This window comes from Nannospalax galili, unplaced genomic scaffold, assembly GCF_000622305.1.
Source record: "Nannospalax galili isolate Female #2095 unplaced genomic scaffold, S.galili_v1.0 scaffold311, whole genome shotgun sequence".
Taxonomy (NCBI): Eukaryota; Metazoa; Chordata; class Mammalia; order Rodentia; family Spalacidae; genus Nannospalax; species Nannospalax galili.
The window spans coordinates 3,096,106-3,109,588 of NW_008330298.1; the positions used below are offsets into that span (position 1 = coordinate 3,096,106).

Below are 13,483 nucleotides of genomic sequence, written 5' to 3' on the forward strand. Positions count from 1 at the left end.
GTCTCTGTCTCAAACACACACACACACACATATATTTCTGTTGCTATGACAGCAGAACTTATCAAGTGTTATGAGTACACAGGCATGGGAAGGAGGAAAGACTTTTAAATTTTTGCATTTGGGGGCAAAGCACTTTTTAAAAGTGACATCTGACAAAAAGAAAACCATTCTGGGTAAAGAGAAAATATCAGAGATAACAAACAGAAGGCAAGTGGGAAGTGTCGCAAGCAGGCCCAGCCAGGGAGCAATAGGGCCACAGGTCCTCTTCAGACAGGGTAAGATGCTTTGAAGTAAGGTGCAGTTTCTGCTTGGGATCCTCTGACTGTTGGTACTCTGTAATGCAGGTCTGGTAAAATGTCAAAACTTTTGATTTCTTTAAAGAAGCTATAGGGTTGCAGTGTAGCTTAGTTGGTAGAGTGCTTACTTAACATGTACAAAGTCATGGGTTTAATCCCCAGCACCATACAAACTGCAGATGGTGGTGACCTATAATCCTAGCACTCAGGAAGTGAAGGCAGGAGGATTAGAAAGTCAAGGTCGAGCCGGGCATGGTGGCACACTTTTAATCCCAGCACACGGGAGGTAGAGGCAGGTGGATCTCTGTGAGTTCAAGGCCAGCCTGGTCTCCATACCAAATCCAGGCCAGCTGTGGCTACAGGGAGACCCTGATAACAAATTTGAGACCAGCCTAGGGTCCCAAGACTCTGTTTTGTTTTGTTGTTTGTTTGTTTAAAGCTGTAGATCTGGAGCCTTAAGCAAAATTGCATTTTAAAAAATACATTCCTTTTTTGTTTATGTATGTGGGGGGCATTCATGTGGGTGGGTGGACATGTGTGCACATGTGTATGTCCGTGTGCATGTGAAAGTCTGAGGTCAACATTGAATGTTATTCCACAGATGCCACCTCCCCCCCTTGTTTTCTGAGATATGGTCTCTCACTTGGCCTGTAACTCACTGACTAGGCTAGGCTGGCCAGGGATCCACCTCTAAGCTTTTTTCCCCTCTTTTATGTGATTTTGTTATGCAGTCCTGGCTGGCCTGGTATGCACTGTATAGGCCTACTTATCCATGTCAGGAGTATGCCCCTCCCCACCCACCCCTGACAGTCATGACAACCAGAAATAGTCACAGATATTAAGAAATGTCCCCTGGGAGGATGAATCTCCTTGGTCAGGAGCCATTGCTAATGGGAGGGAAATTCCCTGTTTTCTTTTTCCTTGCATTACCATGGTGTGAGGATCTGTTTAGATCTTCCTTAATAGAATGTAGAGAATTCATTGTGGAGTTTTAGGGGGCTAAGCACATACTACATTATGCTGTCTGTGTCCCTTTTGAACTTCTGAGGCTATTTCTCACTGGCTAGAAGGAGTCCTGATTTGGGGGAAAGAGGGACATCTTCCTTTCCTGTCAGGTAGGTGTCTTGTCTCTGCCGCTTTCCAACTTCACTCACAGAAAGGCATGGTGGCTCATGCTTGTGATTCCAGAACTCTGGAGGCTGAAGCACAATGATTACTGGGGATTTGAGGCCAGCTGAAGCTACATAGAAAGTTTCAGGCCAGGCTGAGCTACAGTGCAAGACCCTGTCTCAAAAGAATAAATAAATAAATAATCTGCTCTCCTACAAAACAAGATGAAGCAAAACACCCACCCCCCCCCCAAAAAAAAAATCCAGCTAACTAGGCTGGTAATCTCAGTATTAGGGAGCCGGAGATAGGAATTAGAGGCTAATTTGCGCTAGCAAGAACGTGAATGAAGAGGAAGAAGAGGAGAAAGAGGAGGAGGAAGAGGAGGAGGAGGAGGAGGAGGAGGAGGAGGAGGAAAGTAACACCTCCAACCAGAGTAGATGAAGCTCATAGGTTAGCTCAGAATTCCAGCCACCCCAGGGCCAACTATGAGAGGGGAAATGGTAATCTCAGGCCTGAGTCCTCAGGGCTGTAAGAGTTAAAGTGAAACTTGGTGTTGCCTCATCATGATTTTGATTATTCAAAGCCAAACTGAGAGTTTCTTCTTTACTGCAGATCCTGGAAAGCTTTCCATTTGTCTATGTTGTTCTTGCACACCAGAGTGGTGGCCTAATTCCATCTAAGATGCCCTTTGAATAAAAGTACAGAGAGCTTACAAATAAAGGTTCAGTTTTGTAGAAACTGCATCTCTAACCCTCTCTGGCTCCACGACTCCAATTTTAAAATGATGCTGGATGTTTAGAGTGAGAAAGAAAGGGAATTGGCATCATAAAGGTTCTCATGGATAGAACAGAATTAACCGTGTGAAAGGAAACCAGTTCCATTCCCTCCCCTTTTTTCTCACAATGTTCAAATTCTTAGGACCTTTTCTGGAGATTAATGATAAGTCACCACCCTTATTTTTATAATCATTTGCTACCATTATGGTCAATTTTTATTTTTTGAGAATTTTGTACATGAGTACTCTATACCATTTCCACTCCTGCCTCTCTGCACTGCAACTCCTCCCACATTCCCCTCCCACTCCCTCTCAATTTCTTGATCTCTTCTATAATTATTATTGATACATATAATACATATGTGTATACATATAAGCAACCTGAATCCACTTAGTGGTGCTTGTATGTATATGTGTTTAAGGATGACCACTATGGGATTGAATAACCTATCAGAGAGCTTGTTCCTGGAGAAATCTCATTCTCCCTCCCTCAGTAGTCATTAATTGTAGCTTTTCTTTTTTTTTTAATTGTAGCTTTTCATCTAGAGGTATGACCTTGTGAAATTTCTTCCATCCACACTGCTGTGTCAACTGGTGCTGTCATTATGAAGGTCTTGTTTAGGCAATCATATTTTTGAGATTTCGTGGGTGTAGCCCACCTGTCATGTCTGGAATGCACTATCTAGTAGTAGCCATCTTCTGGCTCTTACAGTCTTTCTGCCCCCTGTTCCAGGATATTCCTTGAGCCCTTGTTCAATCCAGGTTAGGCAGTGCCTATGATGGCATTCATCAAGTTCCCAAGGGCTCCTTTTTCAATGGGAGCTCCTTAAAAGGCAGATGACATAATCATTTTGGAAATTTGGAAATATTATCATAAACTTGTTGTATAATGTTTATAGAAAATGTCAACAAGTGTGCATGTCTGAGGTGGTGAGGGAAGGGAGCCTTGGGTTAGAGAGTGAAAACCTACTTTCAAAGAAGTAGTAGCTATCAATTCCATGGGCTTTGATACTGCTGTTTTTCATAACCATTATTTTATGCAATTGCATATATATGCATGGATTTATACTCAACCTTTAACTGTAAGAATAATTATTCCATATACTTCAGACACAGGACTTGGAGCAATGGAGCTAGAACTGATCTAGAAGACTTCTCCCTGAAGACTAGCTCTTAAAGTTCTAGAGGATACTGTGCAAACTGCTAAGGGAGACCCAATGGTCCAGCCAAGCTACAAAGCCTAATAACTACAACAGCTGGCACAGCAAACTATCTCTATTGGTACAGTAGTGGCACTGTTATCTGGGGGGTAATCAACAGCCATCTAATTGGACTTAAAGCCCTCTCAATGGGAGGGAACTCATGGGTGGCACTGTAAATACAGCCAAATACACATGGCTGAAGAGGTCATAAATCCCAGAGAAAACCCTATCTCTGTCATACCTCTAGATGAATGAAATTTCTTACTGTATGCTAAATATGGGTCATTATATTTATAGATAAGTATGCCATACAGCACTCATCAAAGAAGCTTCTTTTTGCAACAGATGGAGGCTATTACAGAGTTCCACACCTGGTCACACACAGAGAATATATGTCTGAGAGCTGCCCAGCCCTAAGTGACACATCTACTGTGGAACCTCTATATCTAAGGCTCATGGAACAAGCAAAACAAGGGGTAGAGAGAATACTAATACATCCCTCAACTCTCAACAGGTAAGCTTCCTCATACAACAGAGTGTGATCGATGCACATAGGCCATAACTGGCTAAGTTTTAGAGAATAAGAGACTGTAGAGTATGTGCCCCCGGATAGGACTCCTGCATTAAACATCACACACCCACAGGTCAGGGACTATTGCAGAAAGATTATAAGAGCCAGGGTTGGTACATGAACATAAGGAAACAGATGCTTTCAGGTCTCTGGGAACTTGCTCATGAAACTGCAACAATGGTGACAGCTTGCAGAAGACCCATGCCAACTCAGACAAAAATCCAGCATAGAATGGGAGAAATGGGCAGCAGGCCCCAACCCTAACCAAAAAACTATTGGCAAATGATTACTGTAGGGTGAGGGAGAGTAGATCTTCTTTAAGGGAATGTGACTCTAAGATATGTTGACTAGACTCCAGTGGATGAACTTGCATCAAGGGACGTCTGGCTACAACATATATGACAGAATACCTGAAATTTGGTGGGGGTGGCTATGGGGGATAGGGCGGGGTCTAAATTTGATTAAGATCTATTATATGTAATGCACAAAAACTCAATAAAAATTTGGAAAAAAAGAGTAATTATTCCGAGACATACTGAAAGCAATCCCTCCTCAAAGAAGTCTCGCTTGTCCCTTCTCTACCACAAGGCATGCTCCTATGTATCCACAGTTCCATATTCTTGTTCTTGTGATAGCTCCCTCAAATTGTTTGCAGCTTTGTTGGCAAAATCTGCTTTTGCCTCTCTTGGTTCTGAGGACAGAATCCAGAGCCTTGTTCGTACTAAGCACACATTTACCACTGAGTGAGACACCCCAGCAAAAGTCTGCTTTTAATGATTGTCTTTCACAGTTCTTGGACTTCACAAATATTTACTGAACTTGAGAGCCTTCATTCCAGAGTAGAGTCCTTGTTTGCTAGGTTAAACATTCTGATGGCCTTTGGGTGAGGTCGAGACAAGGTATATGATCAGCCTTTTTATTGATACTTATTTCTTGCAGCTGCTTTCAGGTGTGTATATTGGCTTAATCTGACCAAAATGCACCTTAGTAGGTCTCACCATCGATCCAGACTTGGTTCTTTAACAAAGGATAAAGACAAGAAAAACAATTGTCCCCGCCTATGTCCTAATTCCTAACACCTGCAGGTATGTTTGTTTACATAGTGATTTCGCAGATGTGATTAAATCAAGGCTTTAAAAAAATTGCTGTGTTCATGTATGTATGTGTGTTTGTGCACATATAGAGGCCAGAGATCAACATCAAGTGTCTTCCTCAATTGCTCTCTAAATTTTTTTTGAGACAGGATCTCTCTTTAGCCCCACTTGCTATGTATTATGTAGAATAGGCTGGCCTCGATCTCACAGAGATATGCCTGCTTCTGCCTCCTGAGTGCTGGGATGCTTGGCTGTCTGGCTATCTTTTCCTTTTTTTGGAGACAGGGTCTCTCATTACACCTGGAGCTCACCAATTTGACTAGAATGACTGGCTAGCAAGCCCCAGGGATCTTTCTGTCTCTGCCTCCCTAGTGCTGAGGTTAAAGGTGCATTCTGCTACACCTGGCTTGGCTTTTTATGTGGCTACTGGGGATCTGAACTCAGGCACGTTCTTGTGTGGCAAGCATTTTATCAACTAGGCCATCTCCCTAGTCCCCAAATCAAGGCTTTTGAAATGGGGAGATTATTAATGCTGAGGATTATTGCTGTAATCAAAAGTGTCTTTCTAAGAAGAAAATGGAGATAAGCAGGTCAGAGGAAGAGATGCAATTTGACAAAAGAAGCAAGCAGAGGGTTGAGTGCTCCAACAAGCCAAGGAATGTGGGCAGTCTCTCAAAACTGGAAAAGTCAAGGAAACAAATTCTATGACCAAGAATGACCAAGAGGAAGGTAGCTCTGCCCACACCATGGTTTGAGCTCACTGAGACTATGGCCTCCAGAAATGTAACAGAACAAAACTTTCATTTTAATCCACTTAACTTGTAATTTGACACAGCAGCAGTACAAAACTCAGAAGGGTTCTCATTTTCTCACCTTCCTCAATCCCACCCATCCTCAGCAGCCAATATTTTGTGTTTATTGTGTAGCCTTTCAACATACATTCTTTAAATTTTATTACATTTATTTGTGTGTGTGCATGCTAGGAACCGATTTCTTCAAGATATCCTTTAACCACATGCAGCTATGGCATGAACCCCTAAATAGATAGATGATTGATGGGAGAGAGAGAGAAAGAGACAGAGAGAGACAGAGAGAGAGGAGAGCGAGAGCACCAGTTCTCTCCTTTCACCCTGTGGGCTCCAGGGATTGAACTCAGGTTGTCTGGCTTGGTGGTAATCACCTTTACCTACTGAAATATTTCACTGGCCCTCAATATGTATTTTTTATTCCTTTCCCTTCCCTTCTCCCTTCCTTTCCCTTTTCTCCTTCATTTACTCTGTGGCCTGAAACTATGTAGTCTTAGCCAAGGCTGGTCTGAAATGGATGGCAGTCCTATTACTTCAGTCTCAGAGTTAAGTACTCATTCAGTTCAGGCCAGGCAATGTTCAGGTATGAGACACCATACCTGTCTATCATGAAAATTAAATCTATAGTAGCTGGTTGTGTGTTTTTAGCAATACAAGTACATAGTGTTGTCCCTCATTTTTGGAATGTTACTTTTAAAATCCAACTCAATATATTACCAGTTTTCAAATATATTGTTTGTCCCTTCCTCAATGTGTGATGCCACCAAAGACCCCTATTTGGATCCGCCAAGTCCATCCAGGGAAATAGGGCTGGTATTACTACCCTGGAGTCAGAGCTTAAGAAACAAGGGCTCAGAGACCAAAGGCTGGATGCCAGGTTTCCAGACTCCAAGGCCAAGGTTCTTTTCCTACGTGACCCTGCCCTCATGTCCAGCAGGGCTCAGCCCTTGGCACCTCAGGCAGCCCATACACTCGGCAGCGACGCGAGGAAGGAGGGCGGGTGGTGGGGGAGTTAGGGGTGGGGAGCAGCCAGCCTCTGGAGTGGGCCAGCTACACAGTGGAGGAAGTCGCATTGAGTCCTAGTCTGGACTCAAGGTGACAGTGACAGGTGGCAGAGTAGCAGGAGGCCAGGTGTGGTTTGGTGGGAGTCGGGAACGGCAGCGCCCCGCCCAGTCCGCCACCAGTGCCCTCGCGCGCTCGGGTTACCTGCGGCCGTGGGCGGGGCGGCCTTCCTGTCTGCGCCGGCCCTCGGCCTCCAGCGCCGCGGAGCCGGGAAGTGGGAGCTGGAGCGGAGGAGGAGGAGGAGGAGGCGGGGACTGCCGCGGCTCCAGCCCGCTCGGGCTCCGAGGCGAGGGGCTGCATGGCGCGGCCGGAGCGGCTATGCGGACTGTGGGCGCTGCTGCTGTGCGCCGCGGTGGAGCGGGGAGCCGCGGCAACAGGTGAGGACGCCCGGGACCTACGGCGGACACCCGGGAGACCCGGCTGGCGGGGTGGCGGCTGGCAGGGCGCTCTGCCCCGCGGTGTGGCCAAGGCGCGCTCTGAGAGCTCGGTCGCCGTCGTCTCCTGTGTCTGGTCTTCCCGGGTCTCGCTCAATGTGGGAGACACGGCCGCCAGGGCTTCCCCAGGCGCAGCGGAGGGGGACTAGGAAAGTGGGCGACTTGCCATCTCACTTCCCTCGTGCAGTTGGGAAGCGCCAAGGACCCTGGCACCCCCAGGGAGGGACCGAAATGTACCAGTGGCTTTGCCTGTGAGGCCATGAGGGACCCAGGGATGAGGACCCAAATCCGGGTGAGCGAGGAACTTCCGGGGGCTCCTTGCCTGGAGCCTCGCTGATCTTCACTTTCGAAGTCTGGCTTCTGGCGGTGGAAGTTAAAAGGGGCTAAAGATTACAGTCCAAGTAAAGGAAGAACGCCAGGGCAAGGCCTCGTCTTGTAGTCAAGAAATGCGTTGAGAACCCCTGACCAGCCTCTAGGCAAATGCTTCCCATCTTTAATAAACTTTGTGTTCTGGGATAATCTTACATTTATGGAAAAGTTGCAGATTCGATTCGGAAGTTCTGTTTACTGTTGAATGTTTGCACATTTAATTAATGAACCCTGAAGACTTGCTGTGAGAATTGAAGGTTAATGATTTCCTCTTGAACTGTATCTGGCAAGCGTGGCTTGCTGGGCATTTGGAGTGACAATGTATTGTAGGTTTTTATTATTACATCCACACAATACCAACGATTTGCTTATTGTTTCTTTGCCAGTGTGCTGTGCTTTAAAGCACAAGCTGAAAAGTTAACTAGGAAACTTACCATGCTATTCCTTGATGCTTTCAAGAAGATGTATGTCTATCCTGTTCTGTGACAGGTTGGTGTTTCTAGGGGATGAGTATGTCACAGTGAGCAAGACAGATCAAGTCCCTATCAGGTGGAGTTACTATACTATTGGCAGAGGGTATATGTCTCTGTGTGTGAAGTAAAATATGGTATGTCAAATACAACTGAAGTGCGACAGAGAGAAACAAGGCAAGGTAGGGACTTACAACTGTAAATGGGATGGAGTGGAAAGAGTTTGCCAAAAAGTTGGTATTTGAGTGAGACCTGAGGGACTTTTGAAGTTTGTCAGTCCATTTTCCCAAGGGTCCTAGAGATGGAACTCGGGGCTTCATGAGAGCTAGGTAAATGCTGGACTCCTGAATTGCACCTCCAGCCTTCAATAATTATTCAAATATTTCCCTTGTTTGTTTAGTACTGAGTCAGGCTGTGAAAGTTGACTTGGGACCTTAGAATATACAGAATAATCCTTGCCAGTGAAGTATCTCTAGTTCAGTTGAGGACACCAGATTTCCTTAAGTGTATGGGGAAACTGCAGTCCACAGAAGGGAAGGGACTTACCTTGATCACCCATCTCGTTACTCTACTGATTTTCACAGTACCCATTCCAGCTCCCTCCCTCCTACAGTCTCCTTCCCACCCACACAGCTGAAACGACAGCTAGCCCTCTAACCAATACTGTCAACCCCCAACTTAGTTTTGTCACTGTGGTTTGTTGGTAACTTCGAGTATACAAACCTTTCTCCTTATTAGAAACATCGATCGAATTTCATGTGAAGTATGCTGTAAAATAAAAGCACTTGGTATCTCTAGTTACTCAGAGGTTGGAGTTTTCATCGTTCTGACATTGACCAGCTGTGGGACTCAGGGTTAGTCACTACCCTTCCCTGCGCAACAGTTTTCTCATGGGTGAGATGAGGGATTGAGCTCTGTAAGTTTTAAGAGCTCCTCCAGTTTTGATCTTCATGAGTACTTAAGAGTGATTAGGCTGCTAGTTCAGTTTAGTCTGTTTAGCTCAGTAGCCCACATTGTGGCATGGCTTAATAATAGCTAGCATTGATATAATTCTTATTGTCTACCCAGCAGTTTTCTAAGTACTTCTTTTTCTATGTTTTCATTTGGAGAGAGGGTTTTTGCTCTGTAACCCAGGCTAACCTTGGACTCACAGCAATCCTCCTGCTTCAGCTTCCTCATTGTTGGGCTTATAATGCCTGGTTTTAAGTGCTTCACTTCTATTTCATTTAACCCTTACAGAGAGCCTAAGCTGTGGATGCTGGTATTGTGTCCCTTTTGTATCCGAGGAAGTTCACGCACACTAGGATTGAGACTCTTAAGTGGAGGAGCCAGGCTTCTGATCATAGCAGCCTAACTCTAGAGGCTGTGCCCTTAACAAGTACTTGGTGCCTCTCTCAGAAAAAAGTGAGGGGAGTCTGTGGCAGACAGGAGAGCTAGGTTCCTCTGAGAGTACCTGTCCAGGACTAGTTGGGATCTATGAAAGTATATGCAGACTATTCATTACATACAGACTGGCTCAAAATGGCTGGACCACGTAGTCCAAACAATAGGCATTTAGAGGGGAAGGAAACTGTAAAGTTGCCAGTTTCAGAGAACAGAAAAGACTTGATATAGATCTTCAAAAAGTGTAGAATTTAAATGAAGAAGTGATTTCCAGTGTGTGTGTGTTGGGGGGGGCGGTTAAGCAGGAGCAGAGATGAGGAAGTGGCCAGTCAGGAGCCTGGCTAGGCTAGAAGGGATTATTGGCAAAGTCAGTATATGCAGAAGAGCTTTATTTGCTCTTGGAGGCCCCGAACAGGGCATAACCTGAGAAGGGAGCAAGTGGACTTGTCTGGGTAGGGGAGCCACTGGAGTGTGAAGCTCCATAGGAATGAAGGTGGGGAGGATGCAGGTCTCTACTAAAAAGATGTATAATATATTCTTCCTGTGTAGGAACGTGACTTACTGGTGCCTGCCTATCTTGTTGGGTTCAAGAGAGCATATTAATGTGATTGCGGGTGATTAAGAAAGATGTAGCAAGAAAAAAATGGATCAGAGTTGATGACTGGATGTGAAGAAAGAAATTGATGACTCATGTATGACTCTTAGAATTTCCTTCACTTTTCCCGAAATGTGTATGTGTCTGCCAGCTCCCGAGACTGAACAAGAAACAGCAAAAACTATCAGCTAAATAAAGCACCTTATAGTGAAAAAGAAAACTTATTGTGTTAACTCCTAATTCACATAGAATGTGGCACTAGATAATTGATATACAGACTCAACTTGGGGTTTAGGTAGGGAAGACTTTGGTCTCTTCCTCTTCCCTACTTCCCTGTCTGAAGTCAGTGACCAATATCCAAGAAATGGTTGAAAGTAGATGCCAAAGGAAGGCAGAAGCAATAAATGGTTCGTCTCAAAGTCCATAGGTACCAAACTTTCACAGAAAACTAAAGCAACCACTTAGAACCGTTTCATTTCTTAAAGAAGAAAGCAGCTAGCTAACACTTCCATACTTCTTTTTAATATTTTTACATTTTATTGAATTTTTGTGTATTTCATACATAACATCTTAATCATCTTTATACCCCCTACTCTTGTCCCCACCGGCACCCTCCCATAGCCCCCCACCCCCCAATGGAGCCCATATACTCTGTCATCTGTGTTAAGGCCCACTGTCAAGTCAGCGTTCCAAGACAGTTCCCAGTGCAAGTCCATCCACTGAAGTCTAGTCAACCTATCTACAATCCCTTGTTTTAGGAAGATCAGCTCTCCTCACCAAGCAGTTGCCATATTATTTTAAGCAAAGTAAAACTTCTTGGGATCCAAAGCTATAAAAACCCCTTTTGTATAGTTCTAATATATGCCCTGCCTTTCCAAATTTTACAAAATACAAATGAATAAAGTTGTCTTAAAGAGAAAAAGAGAGAATATAGTTTCTCATATTTGTGAAATATCTGTCATGAGGACCTGTATACATTAAAAAATTTACAACAGCCCCCTCCCCATCTGCTCCCTTCCATGGCCCCCCACTGGATTTCATGCATTCTGCATTCTGTTATTTATGTTAAGGCATATTATGTCAAGTTAGTGTCCCCAGACGTCCCTCAGTGCAAGTTTATCCACTGGGGTCTAGTCAGCCTATCTGGAGTCCCTCCCCTAAAGATCAGCTGTTCCATCTATAGCAGTTGTTCTGTATAGAGCTGTTGTAACACTTTGTCTTTTGTTCTTTTGAGATGAGATCTTTTAACATAGCCCTAGTTAGCCTGGTACACCTTATGTAGCCCAGGAGGGCTCCAAACTTTGGGTAATCTTCCTGCCTAAGACTCTGGAGTGCTGGGATTATAGACATGAGACTTTACATTTCTTAACTCATTTAATCCTTATAATAACCCTTTGCAATATATTATGGTTATCATCCTTATGTTATAGGTGAGAGAGCTGAGGAACAGGGAGATTAACTTGCCACGTAGTAGTTGCTGAGCTAGGATATGAACTTGGCTTCACAGTTGATGCTTATAATCACTACACTATAATGAAATGAATTACATAAAGCCTCTAGGGACTATTGCAAGTGCAGTCACTACTTAGGTATATGCCTTAGTATATATGCATACACAATTCCCATATATTACTATGTACTTTAAAAATTGGTGATTGAATTTTATGCTTTAGAGAGTATATGTGCTTCTGCTTTTGCTGTGTTTGGGGTTGAACCCAGGACCTCACATCCCTAGGCATCCTGAGGTACAGCCTTAGCTCCTACATTTTTAAATTTTTTTTTTGCATTTAAAAATTTTTTACAATTTATTTTTTAGGTTAGCATAAAAAGTAATGCCATCCCCTAAGTTTTTTATTGTAGTAAATTATAAATAATCCCCAAATTGAGTATAGTTTTTCTTATAACTTTCAGATTTACAATGATGTGAAACTAATACATATAATAGAAACTATATTTTGAATTTTGGTCCTTTCGGTAAATTACATGAGCTATTCAATATTTATTATAAAATAGGCTTTGTGCTAACCTTTACCCAACTGTATGCTAATGTAGGTTTTCTGAACATGCTTAAGCTTTGAGGTTTGGGAGGTTAGGTTATTAAATGCATTTTTTCTGTTTTATAATAATCATGGTCTCTTAGCAGTATCTTTTTCCAGTAGGAGGGATCATACTCAAGGCCTCAAATATACAAGGCAAGTATCCCTTTCATCCCTGGCCTTTAAAAAGTAATTATTCTGAGACAGGGTCTTGCTGATTTACCTAGGCTGCCCTGAACTTAGCTGTGTAGCCCAGGCTGGCCTCTAACATTCATTCCTCCTGTCTCAGCCTCCTGAGTAGTTGAGATTTTAGGCATGAACCACTACACCCAGACTTGAGTGTTTTTATTATGAAAGGACATTGGTTTGGGTAGTGAAGGGTACTGAGATTGAATCCAGTGCCTTGAACATTCTAGATATATGCCCTACTACTGAGCAACATGGCCAGCTCTAGTTGCTGAGTTTTGTCAGAAACTTTTTTCTTCATCAGTTCATAAGATCGCATGTTTTTCTCCTTTTGTTTTATTAATGTGGTATATTACATTGATTAATTTTCATATGTTGAATCATCCTTCCAGGAATAAATCCCACTTGGTTGTGGTATACAATCCTTTTGGTATGTTATTCAAGACACTTCGCCAGTATTTTGTTGAGGATTTGTACATCAGATCATAATCGGCATAGATTTGTAGTTTGGTTTCCTTCTACTTGTCTGTTCGTGTTTAGGATCGGGTAATCCAAGCCTCATGGAATGAGTTAGGAAGTGTTCTTTCCTCTTAAGTTTTTGGGAGATATTTGAGAATGTGTAATATTGGCTCTTTAGATGTTTGGTACAATTTATCGGTAAAGGCATCATGTCCTGGGCTTTCTTTGTCAAGAGATGTTTTGTTACTGATTTAATCTCTTTACTACTTATAGGACTGTTCAGATTTTTTATTTTCTTTGTGATTTAGTCTTGATAGGTTTTGTGCATCCATTTCATCTAGGTCCTCCAATTTGTTAGTGTCAAATTGTTCATATTTCTTTCTTATAATCCTGTTTCATTTCTTAAAATCAGTAGTAATATACCCATTTTTATTTCTGATTATAGTAATTGCAGTCTACTTTAACTCAAGATTTATCCATTTTGTTGACCTTTTAAAAAACTTTTATTGATGCTGCTTTATACTTTTCTAATTCTCATTTCATTTTTCTCTATTCTAATCTTCATTATTTCTTTCATTTTAATAACTTTGGGTTCAGCCTGTTCATCTTTTTGTAGTCTCTTAAGTTATAAAGTT

At 43.0% G+C, this 13,483-nt stretch overlaps 1 protein-coding gene and 1 long non-coding RNA gene across 2 annotated transcripts in view; one reads left to right on the forward strand and one right to left on the reverse strand.

Moving 5' to 3' along the window:
• LOC115072238 overlaps positions 1-7,163 on the reverse strand; it is a 23,137-nt gene extending 15,974 nt beyond the window's left edge. Inside the window, exon 1 of the long non-coding RNA XR_003851305.1 lies at positions 7,061-7,163. This is a non-coding gene — a long non-coding RNA (uncharacterized LOC115072238). The remainder of the gene's footprint in view (positions 1-7,060) is intronic.
• The window catches only part of Il13ra1 (interleukin 13 receptor subunit alpha 1), a 69,060-nt gene continuing 62,655 nt past the window's right edge, over positions 7,079-13,483 (forward strand). Inside the window, exon 1 of the mRNA XM_008844285.3 lies at positions 7,079-7,293. Within this exon, the coding sequence (XP_008842507.1) occupies positions 7,215-7,293 (79 nt within the window). The 5' untranslated portion in view covers positions 7,079-7,214. The remainder of the gene's footprint in view (positions 7,294-13,483) is intronic.